The sequence below is a fragment of the Echiichthys vipera genome (genome assembly GCF_963691815.1).
Source record: "Echiichthys vipera genome assembly, chromosome: Y".
Taxonomy (NCBI): Eukaryota; Metazoa; Chordata; class Actinopteri; order Perciformes; family Trachinidae; genus Echiichthys; species Echiichthys vipera.
Genome location: NC_139849.1, coordinates 985,194 through 1,010,720, shown reverse-complemented (window position 1 = coordinate 1,010,720; position 25,527 = coordinate 985,194). Strand labels below are relative to the sequence as shown.

The window sequence follows — 25,527 nt, the reverse complement described above, 5'->3', positions numbered from 1 at the left end:
CTCCGGTTCTGTAGGGTCTCTGTCTTTCTTCAGGATCAAAGTAATTAATGCCTCAATTTGAAGTTTGTTTTACAAATCACAAACAACCACTTTTGCTTTTTCCCCGTCGTAAGAAAATACACTCTGCGCAGTACTTTGTTTTCCTAGCAGCATCATACGTTAGCGTCTCTCTACCTGCCTTCCACTTGTCGTTGAAGACTCCTTTCTTTTTCCACCAAATATCAATAGTTGCAAATCACGTCTGGATCTACTTCTCCAGTTGTAGCAACTTAACTGTTTTTTTTTGTCCATCCAACACCGAAGTGTCGTCCATCACAAGTGCTCATGGGAGTTGTAGTGTCATTGTATCACTTTGCCAACAGTTTATTAATTCAGAGGACCTTTGAGAAGAGAATTAAATTCAACCGGCCAAAGTGGCGAGTAGGAGCAACTGTGTTAATGTCAAGCCCTGTTTGTTAGTATGGGTGCCAATAAGTCAATATACTGTATTTCCTATAATATTCAAATGGTAACCCATCTAGCCCCGGTGACTTTCTTGTTTTCAGTGACGCTATTGTATCTCTAACTTCTCCTTCGATAATCAAATCAAATCAGCTTTATTTATGTAGCAGCCAATAAAACAATGACACATTCATCCATCTATTAGATTCAAAAATGTCTAAACCCAAATATAGCCCCCATTGCACAGTACTTTGATCCGTTAATGCAATCGGTCCAATTGTACAGTCTACAGTTCTGTCTACCAGGTCTTAAGATAACAGAAAATAGTATCAGCGGCTGTCATTTTTCCGATATTTGAATAGAACATACAGTATATTCTCCATCCCTAGGATGTATTAGCCTCCAAATATCCACCAGGCCCAGGTCTCTCATCAGATGTATGGCTCTTCTGTCTCTCGGCACACTATTTCTAAAGGACATTTTATCCAAAACCCCATCTTGTACCTGGTTCTAGTCGCCAGATATTATAGAGTGACCACTATTCCACTGTTTCTCTCATCATTTTATTAACCTTATGAAGAAAAGGCTGCTCTTCTTTATTTGGGGCATTTATATTACATATATTAACCTTAACTCCATTTATTTCAGCCTTAACACATATTATCCTCCCCTTATTAACCTTATGTTGTTTCAACATGACAAAATTAAAATTTTTATGTGTAAGTATTGCAATCCCACATTTATTGCTAGGATAAGAGCTATGGTTCACCTGTCCCACCCACCCTGTCTTAAATTTAGCCATTTCTGTATCCACCAGATGTGTCTCCTGTAACAGGCCCACATCTGCCTGCTGAGCTCTAAGATATGACAAACATTTCTTCCTTTTAGCAGGGATGCACAAATAACACTCAACCAACCAGCCACAAAACCAACCAAAACAAAAAAAACATCCATGGATGGGAAAAAATAGGAAAAATAAATAAAAAAATACCCCAACTGCTCCGTGAGCCGCTTTGAATGACCAACCCAAAGAACCCCCCAACCAACCCCCTCACACCAATATTCAAAACTACTATCCTTATTACCAATACTCTCCAACAGGTGGCATCGGACTGGCACATGCAGCACCCTTGATAAAACAGTGCCATTTTCATTGATCATTCACAATAAACAAACTTAAACCTCCCCACTCAGAACCTCCCACTTCGGGCTGTGGTATCACTTGCCCTGGCCTATTAGATCAGCCCAGACCCAAGAGGTTTTTAAGTCCTTATTGAAGACCCACCTGTTCTCCATGGGTTTTAATTCAGGCTGAGTGTGACACCCGTCTACTGTGTTTTATATGTATTTTCTTTATTCTAGTTGTGTTGTATTGTATTGTCTTGCGGAACTGTACAGCACTTTGGCTGTACAGTGTGCTCTATAAATAAAGTTTGATTTGATTCATCATGTGTATGGGGAAGATGAATAACCTGAGTTCTCTGTGCTCATGTAAAGACTATATCCTGAATATGATCATAAGCCTCAAACTGGATATTCATGTCCATAAGTCTGTCCCACATAAATATAGACACTGTGACGAATTTCCGTCAATTGGGCTGATTTTAAGAATGATTTTTTTTGGCAGTTTTTCAAGCCTTTATTATATAGGACAGACAGGAAATGGGGTGAGAGAGCAAAGGATACATGCAGCAAAAAATGCCGCAGGTTGGAGTCGAACCTTGCGTTTTTCCTGAGGCGTAGAAAGAAAATGCTTGTTAACAATACAGCTCAGCAAGTGTCTGCTCATGCAAACGAATGAATGATGAAAATAGGCCAGTATAGTAGACTTTTATGTGGCTGCATTACCAGCAGCCACAGATGCAAAACTGTAGCAGTGAAAACTGCAGATGATGCAAACAGGATTATGTTTTTGTTAAGAGAGATACTCAGACTGTATAAAAAGAAGATACTTTGAGATATGTTTTACTACACCAGGGAGACAGGTATGTGGCTGGTGCACTGGGTTAAACTCTTGACTTGACATTCAATTTCCCACAACGGAATGACTACGAATCTTAGAAAAAAGTTTTGAATGAAGTGGCTAATAAAATTCTACGCACACGTGTTTACCCAAGCAGGTTTACCGTAACAACAAGCAACGTACAAAACGCCACTGACACATTTACTCAAACAAAACTATAAAGGCTGATTAGGGAGGTGACGTTATGTCCAACATTGTAATGAAAAACTAAACAGAGGCATTCACAGTGACTACGGCAACCGCAGACGCTTTCAGCTGAAAGTCTCCAGTAAACGGGTCACTGGTTAAACCCAAACACTGGGAAAACGTCCGTGGGAGCAGTGATGTCTTCTAGTTTGCACAGTTTCAGGACCTGCAGGGGATTCAGCACGGTCCACTTGACATTAGGTCGGTGCATGTGCGTGTTTCTGAGGCTCTTCTCATGTCTCATTCTGCTGCTGGGGTCTGTGCTGACCTTTCCTATTATTAACAGAAACATTAACCTCCTCAGTAGACCTGCCCCGACGGGAGTCACACATGACCATAGGTCTTTCCTTTCCTTCTCAAACTACGTCACAATTGCATTTTCATCTGCCCAATTTCAAACATTTCTCGAGAAACCCCCTAACCTCTGTCTCAAGAGGACCCTAACTTCCAATGTTTTCATGTGGATCTTTCGGAACAATTTAAAAACAGTTACAAATACAAATTGTAGAACGGCAATACAACTTAGCCTGAAAAAATATTGTCAGAAGATTTTTTTTTTGCTCATCAGATGGACTGTTTGTCATTAGAGTTGCTTCGATTTTCCATCAGTCAGTAGAATATTACTGGCTAAGTACATAGCATCTTTTGCAATGCTACTGTTTCATTGTAACATATAAAGTTAAATGAATATATTGTTTGTCCCAACGTGCAATTGGGAGTTTGGTTCTGGAGTTGAACTGACCTGCATCTGTGAGCCCAGCACTGTGTTGTTACAGATCAGCTCAGTGCGGTTGATAGTGTCCATGACATCGATTGAAGCGTGGATCGCTGTGGTAGAAGGAGGCGTTGCATTGCTCTCTGCCTTTGAGACAGTGGTGCTGGCAGCGCGGTGAAGCTGGAGGAGTGTTTGGACATCAGCGCTGTACTGGTTGGCCAGAGCCTCCTCGTACTGGTCCGTCCACTGGCGGATCCTGCTCTCCCATCCCTCTGCTGTGTTCTCATCCAACACGCTGGCCTCCGTTGTTGAGTTCTATACAGAGGACGAGATGGAGCAGGTTGTAAAAAGAGTGATTCTTTCAGAAAAACAGACGTAGGAGTCTGACAGCCCTGAGTGAAGCAAAACTTAACTTAAACTTCAGGTTCAGTCCAAGCTTACCTTCACCCTCATGGACTTCCTAGAACCCTCTCTAAAAGCCTGTAGAAGGAAATTTACACAAATCAATACATGGACATGTTAAGCAGCAATTGTTCTACAATCAAAACAAAACAGAAGTTTTCTTACTGTGGAGAGCTTGTAACAAAAAAATAACAGCTCTATACTGGACTTTGATCTTAGCATTTTCTTTAATCTGTCAATGTATGCTTTGCTAGACTAATCCTAAACCACTGTGCTTCCAAAAGTCTGCATACCTTGAATTTCCTGCCCTTTGGTGTTCCACAGGCTTTCTCTGTGCTCTTCTTTCTCTTTTTGGATTTGCTCCTTTTGACCCGGTTGACAGTGAGTTTGATGCTGGTGGGCGTATGCTGGGTTGCGGTGTAGGAGATGGTGGAGGGAGACACCTCTTCGTCACCACTCTCAGTGGCACTGCTCTCTCCAGCTACAAACACAGAGGTATGGTCATCAGATAGACAGTTACAAACTACTGGATAGAAAAAAAGGAACGCACCAAAAATTTTTTTTACCTGAAACATTTTCTGTTTTTCTGTGTTGGCCCTCTGCTCCTCTCCTCCTATCAAGTCCCCTGCGACAAAAAGGCAATAAAACACAGTTTTGTAGATTCAATGAAATAATTGTGTCACATAGAGTCAATGAGTCCTAATCAAGAGCAGTCCATGTCATTGGGAAGTTGTCTTGGCTGGTACAGTACCCTGATAGCATGACCTACATGACCTACCAAAACAAAAATCAATTCCAGTAGTCAGGTTGCCAGGTTCGTATCCTCGGTGTCAAGCGATCAGCCTGTTCCATGTCAAGTGATGAATCATACAGGGTAACGACAAATTTGGACCAATCAATTAATTTTACAACAGTATTTAACGTTAGCCAGTCTTTTACTTGAAGTCTTTCTTTGAGTGCTGTGTAAAACCTGGAGACAGACCCTGCCCAGTAGCTCCAGGAGACCGGAGTCTGTTTGAGCCTGTTTGAACCCGTCCCCTCCAGAAAATCACAGCATCAAAACAAGGATTCGAGGAGTTTGACTGACAGTAAGCGTTAGCCGTTAGTGTTAGCCGTTGCAGCTAAGTGGAGATGAAAGTGATGTTAGCATCAAGGAGAAGCGTAGCCATGTGGGCGTGCGTTTGAATGGCGTTCCTCTCCTTTCTCTCAGTCCATGGAGTGAATGCTCGGCCTATAGTGACTCTAGTTGTTGCCCGTCTCCGCTCACTCAGCTGCTGGGACAAAGAACGCCCCCTTCACTGCATAGAGTAGCTGCGCCGAACAACAGACAACCCTGGCAACCAGCAAAACCGGCCGCTGCTACAATGTTAACAAAACGTGACAGAAAGCCATTGTCAAAACATTTTTTTAATATTAATTCAGACTAAATATATTTTTTTGAATATATTTTCTTTATGGTAAGGCAATATTTTCATTTTGTACCCTTCAAAATGTCCCGTGCGTGTATTTAAAAAAAAAAAAAAAAAGCTTTTAATAAAGATTCTACTGATTCAACCTTTAAATAATAACAGGGTTGTCACTCTTTTCTAGAGGTAATTGTAAAGGCCATTGCAGAGTTATTTTCAGTTGTGATCTAGCTAAGAACTGCCATAGAAAAAATAAAAACAGGCTGTTTTCATGCGCACTGTTCTGCAGTGGCATTTCTTGGCTACAGTTATTGCCTAAAACGCTGATTTGGGTATTTGTGGGAACCCTGAATAAAAACTGGGCATTTAAAATGTTACTTCTCTTCTCAACTTTGAACTTTGATTTTCTGCATTTCTCTGTCTTTTCTCATACATTTTCATGACTGTATAAAAAAGGTCTAGTCTGTACACTTATACACTTGATACAGCAACTGAAACCTATGCTCCAGGATCCAGACTGTACCAGCTTTCCATCTCTCACCTGCAGTTGTCACATTTGATGATGTGGCCGTCCGGTGTCAGGCTGCAGTGACACCAGCTGGCAACAGCCCCGTCCTCCTCTGAGGAGCTGTCGCTGTCGGCTGAATTGTCCTCAGTAGTTTCGTGATAGCGGGAGCTGCGAACCACGCCGTTGAGGTCCATGCAGGGAATGATGGTTTGGGAGAGCGGGGAGGCAGGTGGGGTGGGGGGAGGGGGCGCGCCATAGTTGTGATCCTGACAACACACAACAGAAGACTGTTGCATCTTCAAACAACGGGTGATCAGGCAAGAGGGAAACGGAATATGGAGACGAATGAAAATGAGGGCAAAAAAAACAGCTGTTAATAACAGAAGTAGTTTGTGGTAACAGAGTAGGGCTGCAGCTAGCAAATCTTTTTGTAATCGAGTATTCTACCGATTATTCCATCGCTTAATCGGATAAAACATTTTTAGAATTTTGCGTAAAAATGTATTATAGTTTGCGTTATTTCGCGAAAAATATATTATGTGAGTGAGTCACTCTCTTCCTGTTTACCGTAACAACAAGCAACGTTTAAAACGCCACTGACACATTTACTCAAACAAAACTATAAAGACTGATCAGGGAGGTGATGTTATTTTTAACATAGTCATGAGAAACTAAACACAGGCATTAATGAGGACAGCTACGCATTCTCTTCCTGTTTGTCCTTAACTACGGCAACCGCACTCCTTAAACCGGCGCTCTGTGAAGTATCATTAACAACAGGCTGCTTTTGGCTCAGACGCTGAATCATCGATGTCGTGCTGTTGTAGCATAACAGTTCTAGTTCATAGTGGACACACTGGACCTTTTTGGCTTCTTTTTTTTATGTGTGAAATGATCCTCCACCTTCTCTGGATGTAGTGGTGTGCCTCCGCAAAAAACGGTCCGTGTGGAACAATGATCCCTGCGCCGAACAAGCCACAGAACGCACAAGATAGGAATTAAACTAATCAATGCAAGCCCTGGTGCATTTTTGTAATGGAGTTACTCGATTAATTGTTTCAGGGAGGACTAATAGTAGGATAGACATTCATGTCTGATGAAACTACAAGAAATATCAATCCTTAGTTTTACTCAGAGCTTGAAAAGATTTAATCTATTTGTTATTTAAGCTTTGAAGACATACTTGTAGCCAATTTATCTTTGCGTAATAGAGAATGATACTAATGTCCTTCTAATAAGACATGCTATGATTACAATTGTGGATTAGTAAAAAGCTGTATGAACTCACAGCATATGGTAGTCCCCGATACCCATGACTCTGTGCGCTCCCATAGCTGTGGTGGTTGTAGTTTTTTTCATTCACGGCAGGGCTCGCTTCAACTGACTCAGGGCTGGAAACAACAAAAATGATTATTCTAAGGAATTTATACAAAAACAGTCGACCTTTTACACTATTCCTTTTCAGGGCTGTTCTGTACACAACTGTTTTTTACTAAAATACATCAATAAGTCACTAGATGGCACCACCACCCTTAAGATACTCTCCAGCCTGGAAGAACAGCGGTTCTCTTTCATAACATTTCGTTCAATGTCTCACTATGGGATGCACACCTCGCTGCTGCCCTCAGAAGCATTTATCTCATTACGCCAATCCTAAATTGGCTGTTAAAAAGGTGTCCGTCCGCCACAGATAGTCCCACCTACCTTAAATGGCACCACCTCATTCACAACACCTCTTCTCACTCGGAGCACATCTTGCATCCAGGGCTAGCTAGCTTAACTGTCCACAGACAGATCTTATTTAGCTTCTGTCGCCGGGCGCTACTAGCTTGGATATTTAAAAAAAAAATTTCGTCGGTCACACCAGATCGTACTCTGTGCCTTTCTGCCCCCCCAACGGTTTGGTCAGCACTGCTCTCGACGCCTCACCACGGCTGCTCGATTGCCGAGCATTAGGAGACAGAGGCTAGCGCCAGCTGGGGCCTCCCAGCTAGAGCTAGCCGCGTGTCCCCCACAGGAGGAAGACGTCCTGGATTTGGACTATGGGGACGATGATGATGGCACCTTGGAACTCCTCATATCAGAGGATGAAGAAGAGGATGCCATCTTCATCACTCCGGCTTGGGCTGCAAAGCCCACGGCCTCTGTCGCCTCTCGGGATGGAGACAAGAGTAGCACACCAGCTTCTCCGTCAGCCAGCTCGGACATGCTCGACGTGTGCAAACGCGCTGCTGCTACTGTCGTAGCTGAGACCACCAAGAGCACAATGAAGCACCTTCTCCTTGTCTTACCGGAGAAGCTGGAGGCGGTGGAGGGCTCATGGAGAGACCGCCCCTACAGCAGCCGGAGCCCGATTACCAGGGCCTCATCCCTCAACTGTGAGGCGATGGAGACCCTGGGTCTGCTCCGTATGCCTCCTATGGAGCCACTTGTTACAGCGCACCATCACCTCCAGCTAGCAGCAGTGTCCTCCCGGAGCCCCACCCTGCAGTCCAAGTGCGACCGTTTTCAGTCAGGCCTGACTGAGAAGGCGTACAAGGCGGCGGCGCTCTCGGCCAGAGTGCTCAACGTCCTCTCGTTGCTCGGGGCATAGCAGGCTGAGTTATGCGAGGATGTTGTGCTGACTCAGGACCCAGTTGCGTGGGAGGTGATACAGGCTTAAGCCCAGGGGTGTTCATACAGTGCACAGAAGCGGCAGTGGCCCCACTGAGACGGCAGGGCAACCACTTGGCCAAAAATCCTGACGATTGGCTGCTTTTGGCACAACTGAGGCAAGAGGCCAGGGTGCACACGCGTATTCTCACACGGCACCTATTCGATATGGGTTTTGTGACAAACGCAGAAAAGGGCATGCGGTCCCCGACACAGGAGATAATCTTTCTGGGATGATCACTGGACTCGCCTCTCAGCGGAACGACTGAAAGCTTTCAGGGCATGTCTCGCGCTTTTCCATTCTGGCAAATCTGTTCAATTCATACTGTGTCTTCGATTTATCGGACAGATGGCGTCTCCCATTCTCTTAGTCCGTGTCAGTTGCTTCCACATGAGAGAATTCCAGCTATGGGTGGCCTCATGCGGGCTGGATCCCGTGCGTCATGGCGCATGGAGAGTGTTGGTCACACCGGTCCTTTCTGACCCCCGTGGTACCCATGGGCCCCGTCCTGTCCAGGAAGGTGGTCACTACTGACGCCAGCCTGACAGGGTGGGGCGGAATCCACGAGGGCCGGTCAGTGAGGGGCCAGCGGTGTTCCTATCCTTGAAACACTTCCTTCCGTCTCTTATTGGTCATCATGTCCTGGTGAGGACGGACAATACGACGACAGTGGCGTATATCAACCGTTATGGGGGGTTACGCTCTCGTCAGTTGCACATGCTGGCATGCAGACTGGCCCTGTGGAGCTGTTGTCGTCAGAGTTAGATGCACATCCCGGAAGCTCTGAGCACAGGCGCGGAGCTGTTGTCAAAGGGAGCGCCAGTATACAGGGAGTGGACCAGTTATGGGCAGGCCGTGGTGTAATTCGCGTTGAGAGGAAACATGCAGTGCAAACTGTTGTACTCTCTGCACAGCATGGATGCTCCCCTTGGCGTAGACGTACTAGTGCACGCCTGGCCGCACGAGCGTTCCCTCCCCTGGCCTTGATAACCCCCATTTTATCCAGAGTAAGGGACCACGGCCACAGGCTGATTCTGATAGCTCCGCATTGGCTGGACGGTGCTTCTGCTGCGCAGGGACCTGCTATACAAAGTGCTCGAGCCTCCTCCACTAGGTCTCTATATGACTGTAAGTGGAGAGTGTTTGATGGGTGGTGTTACAGAAACGACCACATTCCCTTTCAGTGTCCAGGGGGAGTGATATTGTCATTCTTGCAGGACCTGATTGACAAACGAAAACCCTTCTCCACAGTTAAAGTGTACCTGGTTGCTATCGCTGCCTGTCACGTGGGGTTTGGCAGGCAAACAGCGAGCCAGCACCCGCTGGTTTGCAGTTTTATGATGGGAGTGTGAAGGCTTCTCCCAGTGTCCAGACCATTGGTGCCACCATGGGATCTGGCAGTGGTTCTGGAGGGGCTTAAGGGCCCCCCGTTTGAGCCAATGGAGGGTGAAGACTTGAAACACGTCTCTCTAGAGAGTTACAGTTACTGTTACTGGCTCGGGCGTCGGCTAAACGGGTTAGTGACATCCATGCACTTTCGGTGCATCCGTCATGCACTTAGCTTTTCCCGGGGGATGTGAGGATAATTTTGAAGCCCAACCCGGCTTTTGTACCTAAGGTGGTGGGCTCATGTTCTCCTATTGACCTTGTGGCTTTTGCTGCCTCACCAGGAGGGCAGCGGTCGCATGCGTTATGTCCGGTCCGTGCAGTGCGCACTTACATGGACAGGACTAAGGGTTTCAGGAGCAGCGACCAGCTGTTTGTCTCCTGGGCTAATCCTCATAAATGGAAACCTATCACAAAGCAGCGCCTGTTCCACTGGGTCGTGGAGGCAATTGCTTGGCCTATACGAGTCAGGGTCTGCAGCTACCTGCAGGCGCACTCGATTCAGGGATTGGCCGCCGTTTCTGTCCAGGACATTTGTGCTGCAGCGAGCTGGTCCTCGCCTCTCACTTTTGTCCATTTCTATATGCTGGACATCTCCGCTCCATGCGTGGCACGTGCGGTGTTGCTGTCCTGATTGGAACAGAGTGTTTTACGGGAGCAACCATTTAACATAGTGAGACATTGAACGAAATATTATCAAATTTAAGATTATTTACATAACCCCCGTTTGTCTTAGATGTCTCACCAGACAACCCTTCTTGCTTGGGCGAGTGACAAAAGGTACTTATCTTGAATGAGGTGGCCCTGGACGCGAAATATGCTCTGAGTGAGAAGAGGTGTTTGAATGAGGTGGTTCCGTCCGCATGAGCCATTTAAGGTAGGTGGGACTATCTGTGGCGGACGGACACCTTTCACCAGCCAATCGGGATTGGCGTAATGAGATAAATGTTTGAGGGCTGCAGCGAGGCGTGCATCCCATAGTGAGACATCTCACTCATATTACTCAGAGAACTGGGGTTAGGTAAATAACCTAAAGTTTAGGACAATAAATGTGGGACACCATTATTTTATGCAACTCCTTTTGCCCTTTAGCTGAGGTCTGGCCAGATAGTGCATAACCTTGCCTGGAGCACTTTGATATCAAAAATATAAAAATGACAAAATTAACTGTTAAATGCCATGATTTTGTATATCCAAGAAGAGCATTTGAGAAAAAAAATCAACAGGGGTGAATAGGAGAGAGACCAACTGCATTCCACATAACCTCAGTCACGCAAGAATGCTTACCTACAGAGAAGTGGCTACTTTTTCTTACTCAGGCTGTCTGTGGATACTTCCTCAGACACTACTCAACACAGCTAGGCCTGATGTGCTGATATGATACAGCTCTCCCTCCCTTAACCAGAGAGAGGGCTTGAAAATTCATAAAAAACATGAGCATTTACATAGATGATTATTAGGCGCCTGAGAGCGGCACTGCCAGTTACACAGTGCACACAGGTAGTGATAGTTTCATATGGTACAACAGCCTTGACAATTCTCTCGTAAATAAACATACAAGTGGGATTATTCTGCTTGCATATTAAGTAGAGGAATAACAGTGAGTTACCTGTAATCAGGGATTATGATAGTGTAAACAAAATGCCAGTAGTGATATTTTTGTTCGTGGTCTAGACTCATACAGGAGTCAATGTTGCATTGCTTCATCTGAGAGGGTTCTAAGTTAATCTGCAACCAGCCTGACTGAAGCATCACATACTGTATTTCCTTTATTTCTGTCTGGGAAAGTTTAGTCTTTGGTGGACTGCACTTCCCATCTCTTCAGGTCTCTCCAGCAGACTTTGTGGAGAAGACAGAAAACTGCTGACAGGATAATGGAAGGAAGCATATTTATCACAAACCAAGGTGCTACAGTTGGAGAGAAATGTGTATAAAAGGGGAGAATTCAGCAACATTGCATGGACAAATTGTGTTGCTTTTTTTTTGATGATGGGCTATCACAACAATACTTTTTTTCAGTAGCAGGGAACCCCTTGTCCATAAATGAAAATTCACTGGAGGTTACAGACTCAAACCGAGAATGAAACAGGAAAGGAAAATTCCTTCCACATATTTCAAGTTTTGGCCATTGATCATGATATATTTTCACCTGTCCACTTGCTAAGTTCTGGGTACATGGCAACATTAGAAGAACAGAGTTCATGAGGGGAAGTAACATGACATGACTGGTCAGACATGACATAAGTTGTTAACAAACCCCAAGTATAAGCATATTATCTACATCATGGGACATTTTATGTTAGTAAATCTGTGTCATCAGGTTTTAAAATGAAAAAGCTATTGAATTTCTAGCAATGAATATTTATGCATTGAGATTATGCATCTGAATATTTTGACTCTGAATTTAACTCTTTTTCAATGTTCATAAATTCAATGGTATATACTGTAATTCAACATTAAAAAATTCAATTAAAAAAAAACCCTCAACATTAAAAGATTCTCTCGTCGTCCGAGTAGGAAAACACATATCTTTAAATGCAGTGGACCCCCATAAAGGCCAACTGCTCCAAACAGGAGCAGATCTGCTTCTCCAGTCCACGCTTATGTGTAGAGCACTGAACCAGCAGCAGCCTCAGATGCTCGCAGCTACTCTGGGTACTGTCTAGGGATGGGCTTTTTAAGTTATTTCAATATTCGAGTACTCTTGGTAAGAAAATACAAAGAACGGGAGGTCCGGGTTATTTTTTTTTACTCTGGTCGGCTCGCAGGAACGTCACTATTCTGTCACTTTCTGTCTAAATACTGTCACGGAAAATATATATTTATATTCTTAATTTTACAACTACCTCTCTGGGAACCATCACCTTATTGTGGTGGAGAGGTTTGTGTGTCCCTGTGAACCTGAGGGCTGTGTTGTCTGGAGCCTGGTGCTCCTGGTAGGGTCTCACATGGCAGAGTGGTCTCAGACGAGGGGACGGACTAAGAACGGTTCACAAAGACTCTATGGAACAACGAGGAAGAGGAAGAGAGACCCTGCCCATCTGGAGCCAGGCCCAGACGGAGGGCTCACCGGCAAGCGCCTGGTGGCCGGGTTTGCCACGGAGCCCGGCCGGGCACAGCCCGAAAAAGTGACGTGGCACCTCCCTTCTCTCCATCCGGTGGGCCCACTACTCGCAGGAGGAACCACTTGGGACGGGTGCACTGCTGCACAGGTGGCAGTGAAGGTGAGGGGCCTCGACGGACCAGACCCTGGCAGCAGAAGCTTGCTCTGGGGACGTGGAGCGTCTCCTCTCTGTCGGGGAAGCAGCCGGAGCTTGTGCGGGAGGTGGAGCGCTACCAGTTAGATCTGGTGGGGCTCACCTCCACACACAGTCTCGGCTCTGGAACCGTACTCCTGGATAGGGGTTGGACCCTATTCTCCTCTGGAGTTGCCCAGGGTGTGAGGCGCTGGGCGGGTGTGGGGATACTCACAAAACCCAGGCTGAGCGCCGGAAGAAGGAGGCCGGAAGGAGGAGGCCGGAAGAAGGAGGCCTTCCGGGATATGTTATCCCAGAAGACTCCGGAGGCAGTTGTAAGGTATCGACAGGCCAGAAGGAAGCTTCTGCTGTGTCAGAGGCAAAGCAGCAGGAAGAGTTCGGAGAACTCTGCTTTTTGCAGATGACGTGGTCCTGATGGCATCGTCGGTCAGTGACCTTCAGGACTCCCTGGATTGGTTCGCAGCAGAGTGTGAAACGGCCGGAATGAGGATCAGCACCTCTAAATCTGAGGCCGTGGCTCTCAGCAGGAAGCCAGTGGATTGTTACTCCAGGTAGGGAATGAGTCCTTACCCAAAGTGAAGGAGTTCAAGTACCTCGGGATCATGTTCACGAGTGAGGGGACGATGGAGCATGAGTTTGGCCGGAGAATCTGAGCAGCGGGGGTGGTGCTGCAGTCGCTCTACCGCACCGTTGTGACGAAAAGAGAGCTGAGGAAGGCAAAGCTCTGGATCTACCGGTCAATCTTGGTTCCTACCCTCACCTGTGGTCATGAAAGCTGGGTCAGGACAAAAAGAACAAGCGGCCGAGATGTGTTTCCTCAGGAGGGGGGCTGGAGTCTCCCTTAGAGAGAGGGTGAGAAGTTCAGCCATCCGTGAGGAATTTAGAGTAGAGCCGCTGCTCCTTTGCGTTGAAAGGAGCCAGTTGAGGTGGTTCAGGATCATCTGGTAAGGATGAACCCTGGGCGCCTCCCTAGGGAGGTGTTCCAGGCACGTCCAGCTGGGAGGAGGCCTCGGGGAAGACCCAGGACCAGGTGGAGAGATTAGATCTCCACACTGGCCTGGGAACGCCTCAGGATCCCCCAGTTAGAGCTGGTTAATGTGGCCCGGGAAAGGGAAGTTTGGGGGCCCCTGCTGGAGCTGCTGCCCCCGCGACCCGACCCGGATAAGTGGTTGAAGATGAGATATTACAAACTAAAAAAATGATGTAAAGCAAGTCATTTGTGGTGTAGTGGTTAGCACTGTCGCCTCACAGCGAGAGGGTTCCTGGTTTGAATCCCGGCTGGGGCCCTTCTGTGTGGAGTTTGCATGTTCTCCCCATGTCTGCGTGGGTTTTCTCCGGGTTCTCTGCTTTACTCCCACAGTACAAAGACGTGCAGGTGTTCGGTTCATTGATGACTCTAAATCACCCGTAGGTGTGAATGGTTGTCTGTCTCTGTTCGTCTCTATGTGCCCTGTGATAGACTGGCGTCCTGTCCAGGGTGGACCCCGCCTCACGCCCGATGCCAGCCTCGATCGGCTCCCGCAACCCCGATAGGGATAAGTCGTGGAAGATGGATGGATGGAAGTCATTTGGTGCCTTTAACATCCAGATATAAATTTAAGACAGGTTCCTGTTGATTTGAGTCACCTGCATACTGAAGCACCTCAAGCTCTCTCTTCCCCTCTCTTTTCCTAATCCTCCTCTGTTATTACTGTCATCTACCCGCTGAACAATTGGATGGATGTTTCCAGTTATGCATCGGTTCTGTTTTGTGCTTATGATTTCAAGAGGGGGGAGCGAGCAGAGAGGAGCAACACAGTCCCTCACAGCGTGTCGGTGCGCGGAGATGACAGAGAGCTTTACGGCCACGAATTATCTGTTTAATCTACTGTTTCTTGCTGCCGTTAAGTTTTGTGGAAGGCAAAGGTGGATTACTTTTATCAGTACAAGAGTACAAGCCACCATCAAGGAAGGGCTGAAACAATTACACGATTACCTCGACTACAAAAATGCATCGAGAAAAATCTCTGCCTCAATGATTCGTTTAATTCTTATCTTGCAGGTTATATGGCCTGTTCAGCCCAGGGATCATTGTTCCACACAGTTCCTGGAATAGTGGCGTCAACGAGTACTCGGGTACTCGAGTAATCTTGCCCATCCATAGTACTGTCAACAGTGGGAGCCGGTGTTACCACAAATGTGGTAACCCGCTTGGTAATAATCATACCCGCCACAGTAGATATGAGCTGGGGCTTGAAAATCATGGGTAAGATGTTTGTGAATCTGAAGAGAGAGGCTGAGCAAAGCGGCTGCTGTTAGAGAAACACAGCATTGTCACAGCTCTCCTTGCTCGACCACATACACCTGATCTAGTATCTAGAATCTATTGCGCTTCTTTTCTTCCACTGAATTTAATACATTGAATTTCGCAGCTCAATTTTGCATGTTGAATTTCTTAAACGTTGAGTTCATGAACATTGAAAAATAAAGACTTAAATTCAGAGTCAAAACATTCAGATATATAATTTTAATGCATAAATATTCAGTAATAGATATTCAATGGCTTTTTAATTTTAAAATCTGATAACACAGATTTACTTCCATAACATTTTGGTTTCTGACTTTAACATTCTCTTTGCTTGTCCAAGTCGGTTTGTTTGTTAGATTTTGTTTTGCAAATGCATCTGCAGTTATTCTGGTGGTTGAGATGATCAGGTTAAACAGGAAGTTTTTTTTACGATCTGTGACAATGACTTTCTGAGTAATGCTGCCACAAACCCAGATGTCGGATGGTAAGTTAGGATCGAAAATGTTTAAGCACAAGTAAGTAGAACTAAGAGCCAAACTACAAAAATAAGAGCCTTGCTGTATATAAACTGACATTTTCTTTAAGATGAGGGCACAGCTATTTGAGTCCCACTGAGCTGGTAGTGAGTACTTACTCTGATCCAGCAGCCATATCTGAGTAAGACGTTTCAGGTGTAGTGACTCCCAGCGCAATTACTATGCTCATGGCGTCAAGCACAGCGATGTGGGGGGGTCGTCACAGGGTTCCAACTAAAGCAACAGACCACTCCAGAGGTAGGGTGCCGCTGAGCCGTAACCCACAGCTCACAGTCATGGGGGACCTGAGGAGAGAGAACAACAGACCGTCCGTTATCCACTCTCAAACAGCCTGGATGCTGACAAACTTCCAAGCTTCTGCCTGTGGCACACACTTTTTTAAAAAAAATAAAGAAAATTGGATACATATTCGATTCAGTACTACATTTGAAAGTGGCATAATTCTGATTAGAAAATGTCAGATTCAATGCGACTTCAGTTGTTCACACTGTCAAAAGCAAATCAGATATGGGTCACATATGAACGGGAAAAAAAAATCAGGTTCAAGTGACTTGGAACTGCAGTGTGAACGTAGCCAAGGTGTAGGCTACTCCCTGAAGAAATAATATCATATTTTGGGAAAAAAAATAAAACGTTATTTTAGAAAGAATCAGAGGGGTCTTCAATATACAGTATGTTTGAGGACATACACGTTACGTTAGACGAACATGACCTACCACCTTAAACATGTATGTAACGTTAGACGAACATGACCTACCACCTTAAACATGTAAGTAATGTTAGCCGAACATGACCTACCACCTTAAACATGTATGTAACGTTAGACGAACATGACCTACCACCTTAAAACATGTAAGTAACGTTAGCCTACCACCTTAAACATGTGAGTAACGTTAGACGAACATGACCTACCACCTTAAACATGTAAGTAACGTTAGACGAACATGACCTACCACCTTAAACATGTAAGTAACATTAGACGAACATGACCTACCACCTTAAAACATGTATGTAACGTTAGACGAACATGACCTACCACCTTAAACATGTAGGTAACGTTAGCCTACCACCTTAAACATGTAAGTAACGTTAGACGAACATGACCTACCACCTTAAACATGTATGTAACGTCAGACGAACATGACCTACCACCTTAAACATGTTAGTAACGTTGTATGAACATGACCTACCACCTTAAACATGTAAGTAACGTTAGAGGGACATGACCTACCACCTTAAAACATGTAAGTAATGTTAGAAGAACATGACCTACCACCTTAAACATGTATGTAACGTTAGACGAACATGACCTACCACCTTAAACATGTAAGTAACGTTAGCCCACCACCTTAAACATTTAAGTAACGTTAGACGAACATGACCTACCACCTTAAACATGTATGTAACGCCAGACGAACAGGACCTACCACCTTAAACATGTAAGTAACGTTAGACAAACAGGACCTACCACCTTAAACATGTAAGTAACGTTAGCCTACCACCTTAAACATGTAAGTAACGTTAGACGAACATGACCTACCACCTTAAACATGTAAGTAACGTTAGCCTACCACCTTAAACATGTAAGTAACGTTAGACGAACATGAGCTACCACCTTAAACATGTATGTAACGTCAGACGAACATGACCTACCACCTTAAAACATGTAACGTTAGACGAACATGACCTACCACCTTAAACATGTAAGTTACGTTAGACGAACATGATCTACCACCTTAAAACATGTAAGTAACGTTAGACGAACATGACCTACCACCTTAAAACATGTAAGTAACGTTAGACGAACATGACCTACCACCTTAAACATGTAAGTAACGTTAGACGAACATGACCTACCACCTTAAACATGTAAGTAACGTTAGACGAACATGACCTACCACCTTAAACATGTAAGTAACGTTAGACGAACACGACCTACCACCTTAAAACATGTAAGTAACGTTAGACGAACATGACCTACCACCTTAAAACATGTAAGTAACGTTAGACGAACAGGACCTACCACCTTAAACATGTAAGTAACGTTAGACGAACAGGACCTACCACCTTAAACATGTTAGTAACGTTAGACGAACATGACCTACCACCTTAAACATGTAAGTAACGTTAGATGAACATGACCTACCACCTTAAACATGTAAGTAACGTCAGACGAACATGATCTACCACCTTAAACATGTAAGTAACGTTAGATGAACATGACCTACCACCTTAAACATGTAAGTAACGTTAGACGAACAGGACCTACCACCTTAAACATGTAAGTAACGTTAGCTTACCACCTTAAATATGTAAGTAACGTTAGACGAACATGACCAACCACCTTCAACATGTAAGTAACGTTAGACGAAAAGGACCTACCACCTTAAACATGTAAGTAACGTTAGACGAACAGGACCTACCACCTTAAACATGTAAGTAACGTTAGACGAACATGACCTACCACCTTAAACATGTAACGTTAGCCTACCACCTTAAACATGTAACGTTAGCCTACCACCTTAAACATGTAAGAAACGTTAGACGAACATGACCTACCACCTTAAACATGTAAGTAACGTTAGACGAACATGACCTACCACCTTAAACATGTAAGTAACGTTAGACAAACAGGACCTAACACCTTAAACATGTAATATGGGTGGAATGGTTTATTAAAAAAAATCTGTCCCGTTCGGTACGCTTGTCACGGTTCGGGGCACGTGTGTACCGTTCGGTTTATGAGGTGCAACTTAGCGTAAGCCTTCATGACCGCTGTCCTCTCTCGTAACTGTCTCAGCACGTCAAACACCTGCGCGCTGGGAGACTTGCTCCCTGTAGGCGCGCGGCCACAACGCTCTTGCTACGCTCTTCTTCGTGGGTTTCTGAATCCGCTCCGCTCTGTTGTTGTTCTCAAACGTTTCAGTCTGGTTAAATCACCACATCAATGTCTCTTTCTACTCTGAAAAAAGAAAGGTTACACAGAAAACCGTCAGTTCACCAGAGAACGCACAGAAAAGTTTTAGTGTCTGTCACTGTGAAGAGTTTACTCTGCAGCCATATCTGAGTGTAAAGAGAAGTTGATCAAAATCATGCTACTCTGCATTTATGTCACGTTCATTTGTGTCAGTCCCGTTTCTGATGAATAAACTTATGTTTCATATGTGCTTGTCAGCCTGGTAAAGTAACTAGTAACTGAAGTAATCAGATAAATGTAGTGCGGTGAAAAGTCAAAAATTTCCTCTGATTTGTAGAGGAGCAGAAGTATAAAGTAGCATGTCAATAAAATACTCAAGTAAAGGAGAAGAACCTCAAACTTGTCCTTTAGTCCAAGAATTGAGTGTAAACCTCTGGTTCACAGGTTTGTTCATTCAACAAGGATTGTTTTTTGACAAGCTTGTTGCAATTTGAGGCCATGACTTATATTTACATTGATAACATAAAGACAATACACTGTATGTACTCCTATGTCTCTGCATTGTTTTACAATATCCATTAATGTGATGCTCATATTTTTACAGCCCCTCATTTTGTATCATTTTCGTCAACCAGCCTCAATTCCAAATGAATTAAATAACCCTGATGTAGCCTATTTCAGTCTGTTCAGTGATTGCTGTTTGTGCGTATTTTAGTTTTCTTCATTCTTTCTAAGATTTGATAAAGTAAAAGTGATTATCTTCTTACCTAGAAGGCAAACAATTGTTTACCTTTTTGCCAACTAAATATATAAACGCGTAAATGCAGCAATGTCTCTCCTACTGTTTCAAAATCTCACTTCACTTTCATTTAAGATTGTTACACGAATCCCTAAACAAGCTGACTCATTATTTCAGTTTTTGCATGATTGCAAGACATGTCCTTAAGAATATCTTCCTCATGTGTATATTGTCTTCCTCTTCCTCATGTGTATATAGTCTGAGTCTTCCTCTTCCTCATGTGTATATAGTCTTCCTCTTCCTCATGTGTATATAGTCTGAGTCTTCCTCTTCCTCATGTGTATATAGTCTTCCTCTTCCTCATGTGTATATAGTCTTCCTCTTCCTCATGTGTATATAGTCTTCCTCTTCCTCATGTGTATATAGTCTTCCTCTTCCTCATGTGTATATAGTCTTCCTCTTCCTCATGTGTATATAGTCTTCCTCATGTGTATATAGTCTTCCTCATGTGTATATAGTCTTCCTCATGTGTATATAGTCTTCCTCATGTGTATATAGTCTTCCTCATGTGTATATAGTCTGAGTCTTCCTCATGTGTATATAGTCTGAGTCTTCCTCATGTGTATAAAGTCTGAGTCTTCCTCTTCCTCATGTGTATATAGTCTTCCACTTCCTCATGTGTGTATATAGTCTGTCTTCCTCTTCCTCATGTGTATATAGTCTGAGTCTTCCTCATGTGTATATAGTCTGAGTCTTCCTCATGTGTATATAGTCTGAGTCTTCCTCATGTGTATATAGTCTGAGTCTTCCTCTTCCTCATGTGTGTATATAGTCTGAGTCTTCCTCATGTGTATATAGTCTGAGTCTTCCTCATGTGTATAAAGTCTGAGTCTTCCTCTTCCTCATGTGTATATAGTCTGAGTCTTCCTCATGTGTATATAGTCTTCCTCTTCCTCATGTGTATATAGTCAAAGTCTTCCTCTTCCTCATGTGTATATAGTCTTCCTCTTCCTCATGTGTATATAGTCTGAGTCTTCCTCTTCCTCATGTGTGTATATAGTCTGAGTCTTCCTCATGTGTATATAGTCTGAGTCTTCCTCATGTGTATATAGTCTGAGTCTTCCTCATGTGTATATAGTCTGAGTCTTCCTCTTCCTCATGTGTGTATATAGTCTGAGTCTTCCTCATGTGTATATAGTCTTCCTCTTCCTCATGTGTATATAGTCTGAGTCTTCCTCATGTGTATATAGTCTGAGTCTTCCTCATGTGTATATAGTCTGAGTCTTCCTCTTCCTCATGTGTGTATATAGTCTGAGTCTTCCTCATGTGTATATAGTCTGAGTCTTCCTCATGTGTATAAAGTCTGAGTCTTCCACTTCCTCATGTGTATATAGTCTGAGTCTTCCTCATGTGTATATAGTCTGTCTTCCTCTTCCTCATGTGTATATAGTCTTCCTCTTCCTCATGTGTATATAGTCAAAGTCTTCCTCTTCCTCATGTGTGTATATAGTCTGAGTCTTCCTCATGTGTATATAGTCTGAGTCTTCCTCTTCCTCATGTGTGTATATAGTCTGAGTCTTCCTCTTCCTCATGTGTATATAGTCAAAGTCTTCCTCTTCCTCATGTGTGTATATAGTCTGAGTCTTCCTCATGTGTATATAGTCTGAGTCTTCCTCTTCCTCATGTGTGTATATAGTCTGAGTCTTCCTCATGTGTATATAGTCTGAGTCTTCCTCATGTGTATATAGTCTGAGTCTTCCTCATGTGTATATAGTCTGAGTCTTTCTCTTCCTCATGTGTGTATATAGTCTGAGTCTTCCTCATGTGTATATAGTCTGAGTCTTCCTCTTCCTCATGTGTGTATATAGTCTGAGTCTTCCTCATGTGTATATAGTCTTCCTCTTCCTCATGTGTATATAGTCTGTCTTCCTCTTCCTCATGTGTATATAGTCTGAGTCTTCCTCTTCCTCATGTGTGTATATAGTCTGAGTCTTCCTCATGTGTATATAGTCTGAGTCTTCCTCTTCCTCATGTGTGTATATAGTCTGAGTCTTCCTCATGTGTATACAGTATAGTCTGTCTTCCTCTTCCTCATGTGTATACAGTCTGAGTCTTCCTCATGTGTATATAGTCTGAGTCTTCCTCATGTGTATATAGTCTGAGTCTTCCTCATGTGTATATAGTCTTCCTCTTCCTCATGTGTATAAAGTCTGAGTCTTCCTCTTCCTCATGTGTATATAGTCTTCCTCTTCCTCATGTGTATATAGTCTGAGTCTTCCTCATGTGTTTATAGTCTGAGTCTTCCTCTTCCTCATGTGTATATAGTCTGAGTCTTCCTCATGTGTATATAGTCTGAGTCTTCCTCATGTGTATATAGTCTGTCTTCCTCTTCCTCATGTGTATATAGTCTTCCTCTTCCTCATGTGTATATAGTCTGAGTCTTCCTCTTCCTCATGTGTATATAGTCTGAGTCTTCCTCATGTGTATATAGTCTGAGTCTTCCTCTTCCTCATGTGTGTATATAGTCTGAGTCTTCCTCATGTGTATATAGTCTGAGTCTTCCTCTTCCTCATGTGTGTATATAGTCTGAGTCTTCCTCGTGTGTATATAGTCTGTCTTCCTCTTCCTCATGTGTATACAGTCTGAGTCTTCCTCTTCCTCATGTGTATATAGTCTGAGTCTTCCTCATGTGTATATAGTCTTCCTCTTCCTCATCTGTATATAGTCTTCCTCTTCCTCATGTGTATATAGTCTGAGTCTTCCTCATGTGTATAAAGTCTGAGTCTTCCTCTTCCTCATGTGTATATAGTCTTCCTCTTCCTCATGTGTATATAGTCTGTCTTCCTCTTCCTCATGTGTATATAGCCTTCCTCTTCCTCATGTTTATATAGCCTTCCTCTTCCTCATGTGTATAAAGTCTGAGTCTTCCTCATGTGTATATAGTCTGAGTCTTCCTCATGTGTATATAGTCTGAGTCTTCCTCTTCCTCATGTGTGTATATAGTCTGAGTCTTCCTCATGTGTATATAGTCTGAGTCTTCCTCATGTGTATAAAGTCTGAGTCTTCCTCTTCCTCATGTGTATATAGTCTGAGTCTTCCTCATGTGTATATAGTCTTCCTCTTCCTCATGTGTATATAGTCAAAGTCTTCCTCTTCCTCATGTGTATATAGTCTTCCTCTTCCTCATGTGTATATAGTCTGAGTCTTCCTCTTCCTCATGTGTGTATATAGTCTGAGTCTTCCTCATGTGTATATAGTCTGAGTCTTCCTCATGTGTATATAGTCTGAGTCTTCCTCATGTGTATATAGTCTGAGTCTTCCTCTTCCTCATGTGTGTATATAGTCTGAGTCTTCCTCATGTGTATATAGTCTTCCTCTTCCTCATGTGTATATAGTCTGAGTCTTCCTCATGTGTATATAGTCTGAGTCTTCCTCATGTGTATATAGTCTGAGTCTTCCTCTTCCTCATGTGTGTATATAGTCTGAGTCTTCCTCATGTGTATATAGTCTGAGTCTTCCTCATGTGTATAAAGTCTGAGTCTTCCACTTCCTCATGTGTATATAGTCTGAGTCTTCCTCATGTGTATATAGTCTGTCTTCCTCTTCCTCATGTGTATATAGTCTTCCTCTTCCTCATGTGTATATAGTCAAAGTCTTCCTCTTCCTCATGTGTGTATATAGTCTGAGTCTTCCTCATGTGTATATAGTCTGAGTCTTCCTCTTCCTCATGTGTGTATATAGTCTGAGTCTTCCTCTTCCTCATGTGTATATAGTCAAAGTCTTCCTCTTCCTCATGTGTGTATATAGTCTGAGTCTTCCTCATGTGTATATAGTCTGAGTCTTCCTCTTCCTCATGTGTGTATATAGTCTGAGTCTTCCTCATGTGTATATAGTCTGAGTCTTCCTCATGTGTATATAGTCTGAGTCTTCCTCATGTGTATATAGTCTGAGTCTTTCTCTTCCTCATGTGTGTATATAGTCTGAGTCTTCCTCATGTGTATATAGTCTGAGTCTTCCTCTTCCTCATGTGTGTATATAGTCTGAGTCTTCCTCATGTGTATATAGTCTTCCTCTTCCTCATGTGTATATAGTCTGTCTTCCTCTTCCTCATGTGTATATAGTCTGAGTCTTCCTCTTCCTCATGTGTGTATATAGTCTGAGTCTTCCTCATGTGTATATAGTCTGAGTCTTCCTCTTCCTCATGTGTGTATATAGTCTGAGTCTTCCTCATGTGTATACAGTATAGTCTGTCTTCCTCTTCCTCATGTGTATACAGTCTGAGTCTTCCTCATGTGTATATAGTCTGAGTCTTCCTCATGTGTATATAGTCTGAGTCTTCCTCATGTGTATATAGTCTTCCTCTTCCTCATGTGTATAAAGTCTGAGTCTTCCTCTTCCTCATGTGTATATAGTCTTCCTCTTCCTCATGTGTATATAGTCTGAGTCTTCCTCATGTGTTTATAGTCTGAGTCTTCCTCTTCCTCATGTGTATATAGTCTGAGTCTTCCTCATGTGTATATAGTCTGAGTCTTCCTCATGTGTATATAGTCTGTCTTCCTCTTCCTCATGTGTATATAGTCTTCCTCTTCCTCATGTGTATATAGTCTGAGTCTTCCTCTTCCTCATGTGTATATAGTCTGAGTCTTCCTCATGTGTATATAGTCTGAGTCTTCCTCTTCCTCATGTGTGTATATAGTCTGAGTCTTCCTCATGTGTATATAGTCTGAGTCTTCCTCTTCCTCATGTGTGTATATAGTCTGAGTCTTCCTCGTGTGTATATAGTCTGTCTTCCTCTTCCTCATGTGTATACAGTCTGAGTCTTCCTCTTCCTCATGTGTATATAGTCTGAGTCTTCCTCATGTGTATATAGTCTTCCTCTTCCTCATCTGTATATAGTCTTCCTCTTCCTCATGTGTATATAGTCTTCCTCTTCCTCATGTGTATATAGTCTGAGTCTTCCTCATGTGTATAAAGTCTGAGTCTTCCTCTTCCTCATGTGTATATAGTCTTCCTCTTCCTCATGTGTATATAGTCTGTCTTCCTCTTCCTCATGTGTATATAGCCTTCCTCTTCCTCATGTTTATATAGCCTTCCTCTTCCTCATGTGTATAAAGTCTGAGTCTTCCTCGTGTGTATATAGTCTTCCTCTTCCTCGTGTGTATATAGTCTTCCTCTTCCTCGTGTGTATATAGTCTTCCTCTTCCTCGTGTGTATATAGTCTTCCTCTTCCTCGTGTGTATATAGTCTTCCTCGTGTGTATATAGTCTTCCTCTTCCTCATGTGTATATAGTCTGAGTCTTCCTCTTCCTCATGTGTATATAGTCTTCCTCTTTCTCTTCCTCATGTGTATATAGTCTGAGTCTTCCTCATGTGTATATAGTCTGAGTCTTCCTCATGTGTATATAGTCGGAGTCTTCTTCATGTGTATATAGTCGGAGTCTTCCTCTTCCTCATGTGTATATAGTCCTCCTCTTCCTCATGTGTGTATAGTCTTCCTCTTCCTCATGTGTATATAGTCTTCCTCTTCCTCATTCGTATATAGTCTGAGTCTTCCTCATGTGTATATAGTCTGAGTCTTCCTCTTCCTCATGTGTATATAGTCTTCCTCTTCCTCATGTGTGTATAGTCTTCCTCTTCCTCATGTGTATATAGTCTTCCTCTTCCTCATGTGTATATGGTCTGAGTCTTCCTCTTCCTCATGTGTATATAGTCTGAGTCTTCCTCTTCCTCATGTGTGTATAGTCTTCCTCTTCCTCATGTGTGTATATAGTCTGAGTCTTCCTCATGTGTATATAGTCTTTCTTCCTCTTCCTCATGTGTATATAGTCTGAGTCTTCCTCATGTGTATATAGTCAAAGTCTTCCTCTTCCTCATGTGTGTATATAGTCTGAGTCTTCCTCATGTGTATATAGTCTGAGTCTTCCTCTTCCTCATGTGTATATAGTCTGTCTTCCTCTTCCTCATGTGTATATAGTCTTCCTCTTCCTCATGTGTATATAGTCAAAGTCTTCCTCTTCCTCATGTGTGTATATAGTCTTCCTCTTCCTCATGTGTGTATATAGTCTGAGTCT

At 43.4% G+C, this 25,527-nt stretch overlaps 1 protein-coding gene across 1 annotated transcript in view; it reads right to left on the bottom strand.

Annotated features, from left to right (window-relative positions):
- LOC310966193 (histone-lysine N-methyltransferase SETD5-like) overlaps nt 1-25,527 on the bottom strand; it is a gene marked incomplete at its 3' end in the record, with an annotated part of 47,181 nt that overhangs the window by 2,087 nt on the left and 19,567 nt on the right. Inside the window, exons 2-8 of the mRNA XM_083940051.1 lie at nt 15,899-16,084; nt 6,970-7,072; nt 5,715-5,947; nt 4,334-4,392; nt 4,061-4,248; nt 3,807-3,845; nt 3,393-3,680 (exon numbers count right to left, since the gene is read on the bottom strand). Coding sequence (XP_083796177.1) covers nt 3,393-3,680; nt 3,807-3,845; nt 4,061-4,248; nt 4,334-4,392; nt 5,715-5,947; nt 6,970-7,072; nt 15,899-15,969 — 981 coding nt within the window. The 5' untranslated portion in view covers nt 15,970-16,084. The remainder of the gene's footprint in view (nt 1-3,392; nt 3,681-3,806; nt 3,846-4,060; nt 4,249-4,333; nt 4,393-5,714; nt 5,948-6,969; nt 7,073-15,898; nt 16,085-25,527) is intronic.